Here is a 17504-nt window from a genome sequence, read left to right on the forward strand (position 1 = left end):
ACATGATTACAACAAACCAACAAAATAAAACAAAACTCACACATAATATTACAATTAAAGACACACTTCCAGCCCACTCCTTGATCCAATTAAAGGAGTTGGAAATCCAATTTACAAAATCTTCAACTGTAGCAATATTAACACGGGTAGAATTTACAATCATAATTTCATAGCGAAGTTGAGTGGTTAAATTCTCAAAATCCTTGGACCAAGATTCTCTCAACATATTTCCTAATTGTCTGGACAAATTCGCTGCTCGAGAATAATTATAATAGGGTAAAGAAGTAATACACAACCCAGCCCCTATACCCACACAAGACAATTGAGCATAGGAAAACATCAAGTCAACTTGTTCCTGAAGTAAGTCCACTCTTTGATTCAATAACATGACACCGTGTGCCAAATGCTAGTTAATCTGTAACTGCGTGTCCGTAGTTTGAGATACCGCCTCGGACAGGGTATTCATGGTAGTTGTGGTCTGAACTGTGGTGACTAACGCGGCGGCGCTGGCTGCGGCGGTGGTGAGTAATGAAGAAACCAGGACCACCAAAGCAGTGATTCCAAGATCACTACGAGGTCTCTTCAACCGCACAATTAAATCCTTCTCAGACACTTCTACAGGAACAGGAATAAATGTTGGCAAACGCATAACTACAACAGAATTAAACTCACTAGCATTCCAACACTGACTTAAAAAGCAGGGACAACTAGAACAATTCAATAAAGAATTATTTCCAATACAATTACTTTCAAAAACTAAAAACATAAAGGGGGGCCAAACACATACAGGACTAGCTTTATACTTAGTCTTAAATTTACAATTATCTTCCAAAGTAACATTTAAGCTTTCTCCTACTAGGGCAGCTCCTTTCTGTATAACCGAATTACTCACTGTAACGGAGCAGTTACAGTACCAAATTTCTCCCTCTTGAATAAATCCCAAAGCATTTGCTGTAGTACAGGCAAATTGTCCACATAACAGCCAAGCATTAAAAGGATTTTCAGCATCTTCCCGAGTACCTTGAAAATTAAATTTAGACTCAGGAATAAAAGTAGTATTTCCAGTAGTATGAATTTTAGGAGAAAAGGTAAATCCATATCCTATCGAGGAATATCGCAGGCTTTGACACCCTGTCCATTCCCAGGGCCAATTCAATGGACTAACACATTTCGGATACACTAAGGGAGGAGGAGGGTTCCAAGCTTTATAAGAAAATATAGGGATTCTAGCACTAAATCCTACCACTACAGTTTTGGTCACATTCCCATTCTTAACACTAGGATATTCTGTACTATTAAACTTTCCTACCTTATGCTCTTGTAAGTATATACAAATATCACCATAAAATTGATTCTGGGTAAAACACAAGGATGAAGATAACATTACAGATAACGAATAATTTCCTTTCTCATAACTATAAGGTAAAAATGGCAATTTCAAGGAGCTACTACTGGTAAAAAGGTATGGAAACACTCTGGAGGTATTAGTCACAGGCATTGGAAGTGGGAAGGTCTTCATTACTGCCCATAGTAGGCGAGGCTCCACCAGCGGACAAAGTAGTATTATCAGTAATATCTTCTTTGCGGCCATCTTCTTGCGCTTTTCTCACCAGGCGTTCCGGCACCCAAATGGGATCTTGTGAATTCTGTGGAAACACACAAACATCTCCTCGTGCCCAGGAGAGCACGGGGTCTGGCCCATTCCATTGGCCTGTTAATATATCTTTCCATTTTACCATTCCTTTATATAGTCCCACAATTGGAATAGTATGCTGCTCTGCAGTGGAGTGGCCTTGAGTGTCCAAATTTAAAAAAATTATGGTAAAAAGGGCTAAGGAAATTCTTTCTTTTGGTGTCCTATTCTGCCCAATTCCCTCTTTTTGTTTTTGTAAATAAATTTTTAAGGTGCGATGAGCACGTTCCACAATGCCTTGCCCTTGAGTATTATATGGTAATCCATGAGAAATCTGTACTCCCATGGTTTGGCAGAAGGCAAGAAATTGTTTACTAGTATAGGCAGGGCCATTATCAGTTTTTAATAAGTAGGGCATTCCCCAGGAAGCCCAGGCTTCCAAGCAATGAGTAATTACATGATGAGTTGTTTCTCCACCCAAAGGGGCAGTATGAATAATTCCAGAACATGTATCAGTTGATACGTGTAAATATTTTAACTTTCCAAATTCTATAACATGGGTAACATCCATTTGCCAAAGTTTTAGTGGAAGTAAACCACAGGGATTAACACCTAATGGCACAACTGGAAGATGGGTAACACATTTTGGGCAATTTAAAATAATTTGTCTGGCTGTCTGTCGAGACAGCTTAAATTGAGATTGTAAGGTGCGAGCATTAACATGAAATTGATGATGAAATTCTTGTGCCTGCATTTCCGGGGTAAGAGTAACAAAGGCCATTTGCATACGTGTACATTTATCCACTACATTATTGCCCAAACTTAAGGGCCCAGGTAAACCAGTGTGAGCACAAATATGCAATGGAAAAAAGGGGGCTCTACAAGCGCAAATTAATTCCTGCAACTGAATAAACAAATTACATACAGTGCTATTTTTATTTATGGGTCCTGCAGCTTCTAAGAACTGCAAAGCATTAACTACAAATGCAGAATCAGAAATAAGATTAAAAGGAAAATGACAATTTTTTAAAAACAGAAATTACAACCTGCAATTCTATTCTCTGTGCTGATCCAGGCTGAAACTGGCATAAAACAGGCTCTTGGCCTTCAACCAAATATGCTCCCATTCCACTCTTGGAACCATCCATAAAAATATTGATGGCTCCAGGTATAGGTTGTCTGGCAGTAATAGTTGGGAAAATAATAGGGTGTTCCTTAAAAAACTGCAAAATTGGACTTTTTAGATAATGATTATCAATTTTTCCTGTAAATGAACAAATTAAAACAGCCCACTCAGTAAAGGTGGCACTTAAGACTTGCATTTGCTGACTGTTATATGGAATTATAAGAAAATTGGGCTGAGTGCCAAAATGCTGCACGCTAAATTTTATTCCCAAAATAGCTAGATTGGCAACGGCAGTGGGATAATATTCGATAGATTTTGCAGGAGATATTTTCGGATGAATCCATGCTAAGGGACCATCCTGCCACAACACCCCTGTAGGCTGTTGAGATGAGGCCAAAATAACTAAAGAAATTTCTTTTCCCAACTCTATTCTTTTTTGAAAGGCCAGTTGTAACTTTTCTTCTAAAGTTTCTAAAACTTTTCTTGCTGCAGGGGTTAATTCCCTAGGCGAATCCAAACCTGATGGGCCTTGCAATAACTCATACAAAGGTTGCAACTCCTGATTACTCATAGGCAGGGAGGTTCGAATCCAATTTATATCTCCCAAAAGTTTTTGGAAATCATTCAAGGTCTTTAAATTGTCTTTTCGCAACTGCCAATTTAATGGAATAATTTTTTGGGCTGTTATTCTACTTCCCAAATAATGTACAATATTGTTCTTCTGTACCTTTTCTGGGGCTATAAATAATCCTTTATTTTCCAGGCACTTTATTAATAAAATAAAAGCCTCATTCAATACCCTTTGATCTTTGGAAGTCAGCAAAATATCATCCATATAGTGTAAACACCGTACTGATGAAAACTTTTCCCGCACAGGAATTAAAGCTGCATGTACATACAATTGACACAAAGTGGGGCTATTGGCCATTCCCTGAGGTAACACAACCCATTCAAATAGCTTATCAGGGCTCTCTTGATTAATGGAGGGCAGGGTAAATGCAAACCTACAAGTATCCTTATTATTTAAAGGAATAGAAAAAAAGCAATTTTTTATATCCAGAACAATTATGGGCCATTCTTGAGGCAAAGTAGAAAGTAAAGGCAGTCCTCGCTGAACAGGCCCCATGATTTGCATTTGACTATTAATTGCTCGCAAATCATGTAATAGTCGCTATTTCCCAGATTTCTTTTTCTAAACAAAGGTCATTCTGTACTTGCTGCCAGACCTGGGCATGGCGAGTACGCCCAGTTCCCTCAGTATGAAAAGGAGGGGCTGGCGGGGGAGGAGCAACTAACCTAGGCATTTCTCCAAGTTCCTCCCTTTTCGACCTTGATCGAGGCAATGGCCCTGGGTCTGCGGGAAACTCTTCAAGGTCAGACTCCGCCAAGTCTCCGTCTCTTGGCAGTGGTGGATAGATAGAGGGTATATGCCTTTCACTTTTCACACTACTCTGCCTGGATGCCGTTCTCTCTTCTTTAAATTCCTCCAGCGCTATTTTTCCTTCCACTAGAGCGCCGGAGCAGCGCTCGTCGGCCAGACAACTCCTGACTAACCTCCATATAGGTTTCACTCCAGGCCCCAGTCTACTCTTCTCGTCAGCGCTATCTAAATCGTTTCCTAATTTATCCCAAGCTGGCAAAGATAGATTTCCTGAGACTGAAAACCAAGGAGCTACCTCCTCCACATTTGACAAGACCAGTCTCAAAGTACTTTGTTTCACTTTTAAATTCTTAGCACGCAGTCCAAGGCTGTAACTAATTGAGATGACTCTGAGGCTCCCATCTTGAAACTGGAGCTTCTCCCCGCTCTTTCTTTATCTACAGAAAAGAGCAGAAGTAATTGGTCCCTCTTACCTGGGACTTTAATTGGTCCCTCTTACCTGGGACTTTAATTGGTCCTGCTCACCCAGGACTTTAATTGGTCCCTCTTACCTGGGACTTTAATTGGTTTCCCTTACCTGGGAAACTTACCGGTGCACCACCTCGAGTTCTGAAGTCTGCTGGAAATGAAGGTCTTGGCGTACGGGCGTCCCCGTACGGGCCACCAGCTGCCGCGACTCCCTCGGCCGGCAAGGAAGGACACGACAAAGATAACTTCTTCTCGAGCAGCAGTTTATTCAGCAAGCTAGTACAGCCATGCTGGGTCGACCCCAACTTCCTCAAACATAGACCTTAAATAGGCCTATCAACCAATCACAATTATTTCCTTAACACTAACATCCAATCAACTACAAGCATCTCTCCAGCACACTCCGGACATACTTCCAATCACGCATTAGGGGCGTGAACAGTCAAATCTCTTCCTGGAAACTTTTAGACAAACAACTCAGAAAAACAACCACGGAGGCGGATGTCAGCGCCATCTTGTAATGGCGATTGCAATGGCTCTCTACAATCCACCGTCTCCATTATAGCTTATGCTTCACTCTACCAGGGGCCTGACCCTACCACATCTGTATGGCATCTAGGCCTTCCTTTGAAATCTAGGCAGGAGCTTCCACATCCTGCAACTCTTGCGTCTTATATGCAGGTGGAATCACCATCATGTGCGTGATGCCACGCTCTTACTTCCAGATTAAGGGACCACGGCCACTGTGGCCTCTAAATGCCTGAACAATTGAGCACTGTGAAATGAATCCTAGGAAAGTGGTATTGTGGCTCAATGTGGTAGAGCACTAGCCTTGAGCCGAAGCGCTCAGGGATAGCACCCAGGCACAGAGTTCAAGTCCCACGACTCTCCCCACCCCCCGAAAAAATAGAAGACTCTTAGGCAAATAGCATCATCTGCTGTCCCATATAAGCAGGGTACCCTGGAGATGCTCTCAAAGAAAAAGCTTTGTGAATAAATTTATTCTTTCACAACCATAAACCTACAACGGCCAATTCCCGTGTGCTGTGCAGGCATCTTCCCTGCTGGCTCCAAGGAGAGTACGTGGCTTCCTTTTCATGAATCTATTCATCAGCCACACCTCCTTCACTCCTAACTTCAGAGGGCTTTTCTCACCAAATTGTAAACGTTTTCTCTCTTCTGCTCTGACCTGTACTCTTGATTTTTTCCTGTAAATCTAATAGCAATTAGCAAAACTATGCTGCAACCTGCAGGCTGGATTGCCTCAGCATTTCCTCTACCAGTTTCATTAGTTCCTTACTGTAAAATTCAGCCTCAGATTTTCAGATAACTTATCTACATTTTTATTATTTATCTACAAAAATATAGGTAATTTTTTGTAGATTATGTAAGGTAATGAATCTATAAATCGAATCTACTGATGTAGATTAACAATCTGTAAATGTAAATTACTTGTTAGAATATAAGAATGGTTTCTAGTCCAATTGCCAACAGATATCTCATTTTTACCTGAAAGCTTGTGCGCACAATCTTTACTTCTGCATGTGTTATGTGTTGCAACCGACTGAGGATGGGAGAAGCGCAGAGAAGGAGATCAGAGTTGGTTCCAAGAGGTCTGAGAATGGTAACATTTCTCATCCCCAGAGAAGTTGAAGGAAGACTCCTCTTCATAACCTTCTGTGGCTTCACATTTTTTATGCTTCTTATTAGATCTAGAGCCTTCTATCACATCTGCCCTTTTCCCCAAGGCTCAAGGTTCTTAGTCACTGCCTTTTGCTCTTTGCCACAAGACCCAGAATTTCTGGTCATATTTTCTTGTTCCTTGGCACAAGGCTCAAAACTTTGGGTCACATTCTTGTGCTCTTTGTTCCAACACTCAGAGCATGCAGCTATAACTCCTTGCTTCCTGGCTGTGTTACCTCTTTCCTTGCTCTGAACACCTGATTAATTACTAATGCCCATAGTGTAAGCTTCCAATTCTCCTTGTTGGTTCTGCAACCATTTATGAACATTTTAGTTTTCTGAGACAGCACCAGAATCATCTACCAAGTTCTGCTTACAGCATCCTAGGCTTTCTCTCATCAAAACTCTTCCCATTATCCAGTTCCAAACACTTAGGAACAGCAATAGCTGTTTGTTTAGTCATAACCATGACTGGTCTTCTTGGGTCCCCAAATCTATCTCAGTTGCTCTTGTGTAGGTGTGATGAAATACCTGAACAGAACTTTCAAAAGGAAGGGTTTTGGGGTTCTGCTGAATGTACCGGGATGGAGCATCACAGAAGCAGGAACACTGGAGGAGGAGGGTGCTAACCGCAAGGTGGACAGGGGTAAAAGAGGATGGGACCAGAGGTGATGTGTAATACGTAAAGGCCCCCTCTCCTCCACTCCTCCAGCCGGGGCCTGGTGGTGTTTTCACCACCTTTCAAAATGGTGTAAGGAGCTTGGGACCAAGATTTCACTTGATACGTCTGTAGAGAAACATGTCCTATTGAGGCCATAACACATGGGCCTTAAAAAGTCAGTGTAATAAAATGCTCATTTGTATTGAAAATTTGTTTTTAAGAATTATGGTATCAGTATTTTTAATTAACATACAGAATTTATGAAAATATGCCTTTTCTGACTTAAACATTTATGGAATGTGTCCTGTGGACAGTAGGGAAGAGCTTTTAAACTTTTTATGTTTGTTCTAGTTTCTCACTTGCTTAGACTAAACCCCATTCTGTCAAATGTAAAAAAATAAAGAAACACTTATTTGAAAATGACACAGAAAAAGAAATCCTCTCTGGGTTGAACATAAATCCAGAGTATCGATCCTACTGATGTTTATAGATTCTTTTGACATTTAAAAACACATCCAATAGTTTTTAAAATTGTGTAGAATATACATAAAGCTTAGCTACTGGTGATATTTAGTATCTTCATGATGCTGTGTAACCATCACCAAAAACTAGTTTCAGAACATTCTCATCACCCACAAAGGAAACTCCTTTCTCATTAAGCAGTCATTTCCCACTTCCCATTTCTCTCTGATTGATTACCCAATAATTTGCTTTCTGAATGGACTTGCCTACTTTCTGATATTCCATATATTAGAAAAAAATCATGGGCTACATGGCATTTTATCTGACTTCTTTCACTTAACATGTGTACAAGGCTTATCAGGATTTCATTTTTTTCCTATCCTGAATAAGTTCTATTATTTGTAGACATTGATGCATTCATCCATGGGTGGACATTTTGGATTGCTCCTCTTGGTCACTGGGCCTAGTGCTGTCATGAATATCTGTGTGCAGGTTTTTGTTTGAACATGTGTTGGTCTTGGTGTACAGCCAGGGGTGAGCTGCCAGGTTTATAGTAATTCTGTATTAATCTTACTGAATTACTGCCACCTGTTCTCCATAGCAGCTGCACCATTTTCCTTCCCTGCTAGGAGCGAGTGCAAGTTCCAATTCTCCACATCCTCTCCAACACTTGAAATTCTAATCATCCTAGTGCGTGCAAGGTGGCACCTCCTTGTGATGCTGGTTTACATGATGATGAGATGACACGCAGCATCTTTCATGGGCTTCGTGGCTGTTTATCTTCACTGGAGAAATGTGTATTTAACCCCTTGACCCATCTTTAGGCTGGTTTTTTATGTTGATGATGTTATGTTCTTTTTTATTCTGGGTACTAGTCCATACCAGATCTGTAATGTGCAAATACTTTCTTCTATGCTGTGAGTTGCCTTTTCATTTTCTTAGTAGTATGTTTTGACACACATGAGATTTTCTTGGTAGTATCTTTTGACACACAAGAGAATTTTTTATTTTCTTTTTCTTTTTCTTTGTTGGTAATGGGGCTTGAACTCTGGGCCAGGGCGCTGTTCCTGTGTTCTTCAGCTCAAGGCTACCGCCCTACCCCTTGAGCCACAGCATCATTTCCAGTTTTCTAGTGGTTAATTGGAGATGAGAGTATCACGGACTTTATTGCCTGGGCTGGCTTTGAACCACAGTCCTCAGATCTCAGCCTCCTGAGTTGCTAGGATTACAGGCGTGAGCCACCGTGCCCAGCTTGATCATTACTTATTGAAGAAACTCTCCATTATGTTGTTTTGGAATGCTTGTTGAAAATCGGTTGACCATAGCACATTGATTTTTGGACTACTTTATGCTACTAGCTTTTTTGTTACTTAAACAAGTTGAGTTCAGGGCTTCATTTTCTGTTAGGCAGGTGTTCTACCACTTGACCTGTATCTCCAGTTTCTATGCTTTTTTTTTTTCAGTCGGTCATGGGGCTTGAACTCTGGGCCTGGGCACTATCCCTGAGCTCTTCAGCTCAAGGCTACCATTCTACTCTTTGGGCCACAGCCCCACTTCCTGTTTTCTAGTGATAAACTGGAGGTAGGAGTCTTGCAGACTTTATTGCCTGGGCTGGCTTTGAACTGTGATCCTCAAATTTCAGCCTCCTAAGTAGCTAGGATTACAAGCGTGAGCCCCCGTGTCCAGCTTTCCTATGCTTTTTTATATCACTCTCTAAAACAACCACTCTCTTGATTAATGTAGCTTTATTGAAGTTTATTCTAGAATGTGTTCCTCAGTTGTTCCTTTTGTTTTATTTTTGTCTTCTTTGGTCCCTTGAAATTTCATGAGTTTTAGACACACTACCAATTCCACAGACAGCTCACTGAGATTGACAGGAATTGCATTGGATTTATAGAATAATTTTGGGAGTAGCGCCATCAGAACAGTGGTGCCTTCCGGCACATGAACACCTTCCATTTATTTGGGTCTTTAGTTTTTTTCAGCAATATTTTATATTTCTCAGTGTGCACATTTAATACATTTTTGATTAAATTTGCACCCATGTTTCTGTTCTTTTTTATGTTCTTATGGGATGCCTTAATTTCTTGACTGGACTTGTGTGATCTTTTATCCTCGGACAATGGTAAATTTTTAAGTTAGCTGAAATGTTTTTGAAATTTTTAATATTATATTCTATACCAATATAGTTATAGTTCAATTATTTTTTTCTTGCCTTAATTTCTTGGGTTACGACTTTTGATTTCAGTGTTGAATATCATAAAAAAGGCATTTTCTTGATCTTAGGGGTAAAACTTTCCCTCTTTCACTATTGCCTATGTTGTCGGCTGTGGGTTTTCATAAAAATCTTTTGTAAAGTTTAGGAAATGTCCTCATCTCCCTAGTTTGTTGAATGGTTTTACTGTTTGTCTTGTTTTACCATGAAAGGGTACTGAATTTTGTCAAATACTTTTAAAAAGGAATGAAAATGATCAGATTCCTCACTTAATTCTATTAATGTGGAGCATGACCTGATTAATTTTTGTATGTTGAACCATCTCATTATTCTTGTGAGAAATGTCATGGTATACACTCAAGGTGTATAATGACTGTCATTATGATGTATAATCCTTTTATACTTCACTAAGACACTAACTTCCTATATATAATATTAGGGTTAATTTGTCTGTACTCAGCTTCCTCAGCTGAAATAAAATGACCAATAACAGAACTGTTGTTGTGAATATTAAGTGTATTAATGCATTAAAAAACTTAAGTGTCTATTCATAGCACTGACTATTCATTAGCAAATACTATCTTTTACCAGATGATTATGGAGTAAAAAATGGCATCTAGGTATCTCAAAGACAGGTTAACAGTAAAAGCTACATTGTTGCCTAGATTCATAAGACCCTGGACTAGAAGAGAAATGAAATTTGGGCTAATGCCTCATCATTTGGAAATAAAGTACTTTTAAAAAATAGTATCCAGTAGAGCGAGTGGTACTGCATTGCATACAGCACTACACTAGTGGCACTTTACCACCACAGTAGAAAATCAACCCAGGAAGGAAGTCTATGGGGAGAGAAACGAGGTCTTGGTTTAGTGTACATGAATCTTCTCTCCACTGTGGGCAATGAGCCACTAACCATGAGCATTCAGTATCCTCAGAAAGCTGACACTGGATTGAAGATGCTATTACAGAAGTTTCTGCTTTGTAGGCTTTTTTTTTTTGGTCTTTTTACCTTGCATCTCCTAAACACAAAAGCATCTCCATAGCCTGATCTTTGTTGAGAAAGCCTGCCCCCGCTCCCATCCTGGGTCTTAAACTCAGGGCCTGGGAACTGTCCTTGAGTTTCTCAAGATCAGTACTCTATCTCTTAAGCCATAGCACTAATTTCCGTGTTTTTCTATGTATGTGGTACCAAGGAATCAAACCCATGGCCTTGTGCATGCTAGGCAAGCATTCTACCACTAGGCCACACTCCTGGCCAAGTTCCTATCTCTTATATAATAAAATGTATGAAATATTAACATAAGCCATATTGTTCCCACCACTATTTTCTCAGTGACCACACCAGTATGATGAGCAAAGAATGGACTTAGGATTAGAAGCACTCACTTTCTTTTCCAAGACACAAACATTTCGTGCACATCTAAAACAAACTGATTGAGAGGATATTTTGATTTAATTTTTAAAAAAGCAACTAAAATAAAGGTTACATTGATATAATATTACCGTAACACTAGTTTAAAAGATGGGAATTTAGTTTATATTTATTTTATATTAAGTTAATGAATAGGAAATTTCACAAAATTTCACTGCCCAGTGCATTTTTGCATATAACTCACTGAGAGTACTAACATTCACATATGTAATTAGAGAGTTTACAAGTGTACAAAACTCTGGGTAACAAATACCTTAAACTTCTGGTTTTCAAACATTCAATTAGCCCATTCTGTTAAAATGGTTTGATTACAAGGAAGCACAATGGATTATTAATTGTAGTAAACATAGCAACAAGGCAGGGACTTGAGGATATAAGAATTGTATCAAGAGACAAAATCAAATCATGTTATAATCCATATAATTAAATACTAGTTATGTGAAATAACATTACAGGTTATATAATATTTTTCTCTCTACAATAATTTGCATATCTTAAATTTAATGTAAAACATTTTAATTTCAATTGAAGACTATCATACATGTAGCTCTTGGGAATCTGGATGTAATGGAATGAATATTTAAGAACCATGCAGAGATCACATCAATCCTAGTTGGTCATTATTATTTCGATGCTTTCGTGTTTTTGCTCATTCACTGGAATGGGACAACTTCAGAAGTAAAAATCACAGCCAAAGAATAATAACTATCTGTGAAAAACTAAACAGTACTGTGATTAAAATTATGGTTGTGATTAAACAAAAATTACTGGAACTCATAGGATAAACTTAAAAACCAATATTCTGAAGTTTTATCTGTTACATTTGCACTGTAATAAAATAAATGTGGACCATGTGAGTAGAATTTATTTGACTCTGGAAGAAACAAAACTCCTTGCCAGCAATGGATTGCTTTGGAGCAGTGCGTTCGTCCTGTATTTTCTAGCAGGCACATATGTTCCGAATCCACTGGCTGCAGCTCTGAGTGATGGAGAAGTGCCACACTCCTGGTCCACAGACTCCTTCTTCCCTTGTTTTAAAATCTTCACTTTGAGATGAGGCACTCTGTGCCTAGGAATGTGGCGTTGCACACTTTCTAAAAATGTATCCACTGATAGTAGAACAATTGTACAAAATTAGTGAAAGAAGGTATCTTCAGTTAGAAAGCACTGAGTTATAATTTTACAGTCACAACACAAGCTCCGGCTCTTCCTAGGCAGAGTGGTGCAACCTGAAGAGACACGAAAGACAGAGCTGTTGGATTTGAAGGGAATGACTGCTCAAACACAGAAGCAGGCTTTATTTTCAACTCCTGCAACCCCAGCCCTGCACAGGCCTGGCTTTTCTCTGTGGACCCCGTCCTGATGGTCAGGGAAGATCGTAAGTTTGCATAGTATTTGTTCCTCTTTTTTCTTTTTCTATTTTTTTTTTGCCAGTCCTGTGGCTTGAACTCAGGGCCTGGGTACTGTCTTTGGGTTTTCTCAAGGCCAGAGCTCTACCACTTGAGTCACAGCACCACTTCCAGCCTGGGCGCTGTCCCTGAGCTCTTCAGCTCTTCAGCCCTACCCCTGAGTCAAGCCCCACTTCCCATTTTCTAGAGGCTAATTAGAGGTAAGAGTCTCAGGTCCTTTTGTGCACTAGGCTGGCTTTGAACCTTGATCCTCAGATCTCAGCCTCCTGAGTAGCTAGAATTACAGGCACGAGCCACTGTGCCTGGCCTGGCTTTTTCTATGTATGTGGTACAGAGGAATCGAACCTGGGTCTTTGTGCATGCTAGGGAAGTACTCTATCACTAGGCCAAACTCCTAGCCCTTGCTCCTCTTTAATTGGGAGTTTTAAAATTAAAATAGAAAGGACTAACACTACATATAAATGTCATATTTTGGCCAAAATGTTATGAATATGATAAAAGTGCTAACCATGTACAAGGTGCTTTGTGAGAAATCTGGAGAATTTACTGGGTGTCCTCTACTGCTTGCTGTGCCATCTGAGAGAAGGCGCCACATTGTAAGCTACATTCACTGACTGCCTCCTATGTGCTTGGCTATAAACTCTATATCAGTAACCACTGATTTTCATTCAGAGTGATCTGGCATAAAGTATTATATGTAATAAGTGTTTAAGCCAAATACACCTCAACAATACCTCTCTTTGGGTTCTGAGACTATTATTCACATGTACTTCTCCTAAGGAGGGAGGCTGGCACTAAGTAACCACATAGTATCTAAAGAAATACTAGGGGCTGAAAGTTTGGCCTAGTGGAAGAGTGCTTGCCTAGCATGCACAAAGACGAGGGTTCAATTCCTCAGTAGTACATACACAGAAAAAAAAGCCAGAAGTAGTTTTGTGGCTCAAGTGGTAGAGCTCTAGCCTTGAGAAAGGAAAGTGCTCAGGCCCTGAGTTCTAGCCCCAGAACTAGCACAGAGAGAAAAAAAAAAAAGAAATCCTGTGGAAATCATGCCCTCAATCTTATCTCTTCCACCTACCAAATTTAATCAAGAGGAGATATATGTGATATATGTTGATATTGGATATAGTTAAGAAGCATTTCTTTACCAAAAGAACTATTTTCCCAGGTGAGGATGGTAATAAAACAGAAGCATCATACCTGTGTCCACTCATTTGTTTGGGGGTCATAAGCTTCCACTGTGTTAAGGTACGTCTGTCCGTCATAGCCCCCAACGGCATACAACTTATCGCCAAGCAAACACACGCCCACTGCATCTCTGCTGATGCTCATAGATGCCACGGCAGTCCACATGTCAGTTTTGGGATCATATCTGAAAGAAAGTTTTAGAATTAGAGCCAAAACATTTGTATTTCAAGCCTCTTCTGTCTTGTATATGCTATTGTTGATCAAATACATTTGAGCATCTTTGAGAGAAAAACCAATCATTGTTTCCTGAATACCTGCACTTATTCAGCAAATGTAAGGCTCTTTTTTTGTTTGTTGGTTGGTTTGTTTTTTTTTTTTGGTCAGTTATGGGGTTTGAGCTCAGGACTCAGGCCCTGAGGCCAAGGTAGCCCTCTACTACTTTGTGCCACAGGCCCGTCTTTGGTTTTCTGGTGGTTAACTGGGGATAAGAGTCTCACAAACTTTCCTGCCAAGCTCGCTTCAAACAGGGACCTCAGAACTCAGCCTCCTGAGTACCTAGGATTATAGGCGTCAGCTACTAGCACCTGGATCAGATGCATAACTTTTTTTTTTTTTTTGCCAGCCCTGGGGTCTGAACTCAGGGCCCACTGTCCTGGGTTTTCCTCAAGGCCAGTGCTCTACCACTTGAGTCACAGCACCACTTCCAGCTTTTTCTGGGTATGTGATACTGAGGAATCAAACCCAGGTCTTCATGCATGCTAGGCAAACACTCTACCACAAAGTCAAACTCCCGGCCCCCAGATGTATAACTCTTAAAAGACTTAAAACATCTTTGAGACTTTTTTGGGAGGGGTCAGTTGTGGGGCATGAACTCTGGGCCTGGGAGTTGTCCCTGAACTCTTCAGCTCAAGGCTATTGCCCTACCCCTTGAGCCACTTCTGGTTTTCTAGTGGCTAACTGGAGATAAGAGTTTCATGAACTTTAGTGCCTGGGCTGGCTTTGAACTGTGATCCTCAGATCTCAGCCTCGTGAATAGGTAGGATTACAGGTGTGGGCCACTGCACCTTGCTGCTTTGAGACTTTAACAGTGCTGGTTTAATATGTGGCATATCAATGTTTAATTCTTTCAAAATACCTTGCACCTACAATCATTATAGTTGTCCATTTTATATCTCATTGTCCTATTATGAAGCATCTTAATTAGAATTCCCAAAGACATCTAAGAGCAGATACTCCATGGTAAATGACCTTTTTTTTTTTTAAATCTTCAAAGACTCTACAATTGAATGTTGATTTATTCAACTATGCATCTTGGTCAGACCTTACCTCTTCTATTAGTACTCAATTTCTTGAACTGGGAAGAGTTTATCAAATGGGAATCTGACCTACCATCCAACTTTTCACTGCTATTAGGTTCTCTACCTGTCACTAAGTTGAGTTTCATGAGGCCAATTTGAATGACTTGGTTAAAAAGATTACTAGCCTTTATTTTAAAATGCAATTTAATATTAGATTGGTCCATACACATTTATAAGTCTTTTGCTTTTTTTTTTTTAAACTCCACTCCCTAATTCATTCTCTGAATTGATCAAGTTCCATTTCTTTTTTGATTAAGTGCATTATCTGGTAAAGAATAGGCATAAGAGGTTTCACAGGACCGAGAGAGACCCGCCTACTTGTGATAGCTGCTCCACAGAGTTGCTGTGTCTGGATGGATTAGAGACTTTTGTTTCTTCACAGGACATTACCTCTCCACACAGTCTGAGAGTCTGGAAGTGAGGTTGGAGGCAGGGGCATCGTGTCCTCCAATAGCATACAGCAACCCATTCCAGGTCGTTACTCCCACCCCACCTCTCCTTTTTGACATTTGTGCACATGGTGTCCATTTATTGGTGTGAGGATCAAAACATTCTACTGATTTAAGACAGGAACTTCCATCACGACCACCAACTGCATAAAGTCTGTAAAAAGAATAAATGAAACGAGAAATAAGAAATAGCTGTTATTAGTCGGGCACAGTATATACAATGAGTTGTATTTAACAGCCACGGAGGGCTTCACAGCAGAAGAAAGTTGAAAATAATTCCTATTTAATCTCTGGACAATCAGGAGCTAGGAGAGGTTTCATGCATTTCTGCTTTATTGAGATCAGAATAGAGGCATTCTGGGGTTACCAGTTTACAAATACAAGAAAAAAAAAGAAGCAAGATAAACCATAGAAATGATAGAAGGAACTTTTAGGGAGACACTGATGGAAACAACACTACATTTAAAAGACCCCACACACACACATACACACGCACACATTTTTTTTTTTGCCAGTCCTGGGGCATGAACTCAGGGCCTGAGCACTGTCCTTGGGCTTTTCCCCCCAAGGCTACCGCTCTACCACATGAGCCACAGTACCACTTCCAGCTTTTTTCTGTGTATGTGGTACTGAGGAATCGAACCCCGGTCTTCGTGTATGCTTGGCAAGCACTCTACCACTACATCAAACTCCAGGCCCATCATACATATATATTTTCACTTGTTTTGTTTCTAAGGCTGGTACTTGATCCTCATGGCCTTGTGCTTACTTGGCTTTCTTGCTCACTGCTGGCATTCTACCAGCAAAGCTGAGTCAAAGCTCTAGTCCAATAATTTTCCAATTAATTGTAGACACAATCTAGCAGACTTTTTCTGCCACACTGCCTTTGAATCGTGATCTTCAGATTTCAGACTTCTGAGTAGTTACGATTATAAATATAAGCTACCAGTCCTGGGCTAAGACCACACCATCATAATATAACCACCAGATATTTATGGCAAAATTTAATACTAGATCCTGACATAAATTTCTTTTACTAATTAAGTAAGTAGAAATATATACCATCCATACATTAAAGTAAAATCCAAGCTGGGCACGGTGGCTCATGCCTGTAATCCTAGCTACTCAGGAGCTCTGAGGATTCACAGTTCATAGCCAGCACAGTCCATGAGACTCTTTATCTTCAATTAACCACAAAATACCAGAAGTGGCACTGTGGCTGCAGGGGTAGGACAGCAGCCTTGAGCTGAAGAGCTTAGGGACAGCGCCCAGGCCCAGGGTCCAAGCCTCACTAACCACCAAAAAGAAAAACAAAACAAAACAAAATATCAACAACAAAAAAACCAGCAACTTAAAACTGAGATAATATTCACATTTAGAACTCTTAAAAAAGAGATTGTTTTAAAAGTCTTTCCAAAACTAAGTATTCACGTAGCAATAAATTTGGTTTACTGTGACTTCAATGGAGCTTGAATGATTTCCTTACTTTCCGCTCAGAACAGCCACCCCCACTGTGCTCCTGGGTGTGGACATAGTGGCAACAAAATTCCATTGGCGAGCCTGGGGGTCCCATCGCTCGACTGTGTTCAGGTAGCTCCAGCCATCATGGCCGCCCACTGCGTACATGGGGCCTTCCAGCACGGCCACGCCTGCAGAGAGGCAGAAAAGAGTAAACACTTCCAAATATCACATGCCAGCTGATCATGCAAGCTCAACCAATCAAACATGTATGCCAGCGCTATTGGGCCTCTGTACCACTGTCCTTAGAAGGTAGGAAGATGGGGCTCAAACAGCATGCTATTGGGCCCTTAAAAGCTTTCTAGGCAGTATTTTGAGATACAACAGATTTTCAAACTATACCAGATGCATACATTACCATGACTGAAAACGTTTTTCTATAACTTGAGTTTAAGATAGATATATTCAAGAAGTATTTTGATTCCGTTTTATCAATTCAAATTCACAGATACTGACTGTTGCAGCAATGCTGAAAAAACACAGTCTATTTGTATGATTCGTCATCAGAGTGCTAAGCCAGATCA

General features: G+C 40.2%; 1 protein-coding gene across 5 annotated transcripts in view; it reads right to left on the reverse strand.

The window, feature by feature from the left end:
* Positions 1 to 11065: 11065 nt before the first annotated feature.
* Positions 11066 to 17504, reverse strand: part of Klhl5 (kelch like family member 5) — a 57874-nt gene continuing 51435 nt past the window's right edge. For all 5 annotated transcript variants that reach the window (XM_090343711.1, XM_090343710.1, XM_090343713.1 and 2 more), the window contains 4 exons: positions 16949 to 17111; positions 15404 to 15616; positions 13668 to 13839; positions 11066 to 12290 (listed from right to left, as the gene is read on the reverse strand). In XM_090343711.1, the coding sequence (XP_090199837.1) occupies positions 12234 to 12290; positions 13668 to 13839; positions 15404 to 15616; positions 16949 to 17111 (605 nt within the window). In that variant the 3' untranslated portion in view covers positions 11066 to 12233. The remainder of the gene's footprint in view (positions 12291 to 13667; positions 13840 to 15403; positions 15617 to 16948; positions 17112 to 17504) is intronic.

Source organism: Megascapheus bottae, chromosome 13 (genome assembly GCF_031878675.1).
Source record: "Megascapheus bottae isolate mThoBot1 chromosome 13, mThoBot2.hap1, whole genome shotgun sequence".
NCBI classification, from domain to species: domain Eukaryota; kingdom Metazoa; phylum Chordata; class Mammalia; order Rodentia; family Geomyidae; genus Megascapheus; species Megascapheus bottae.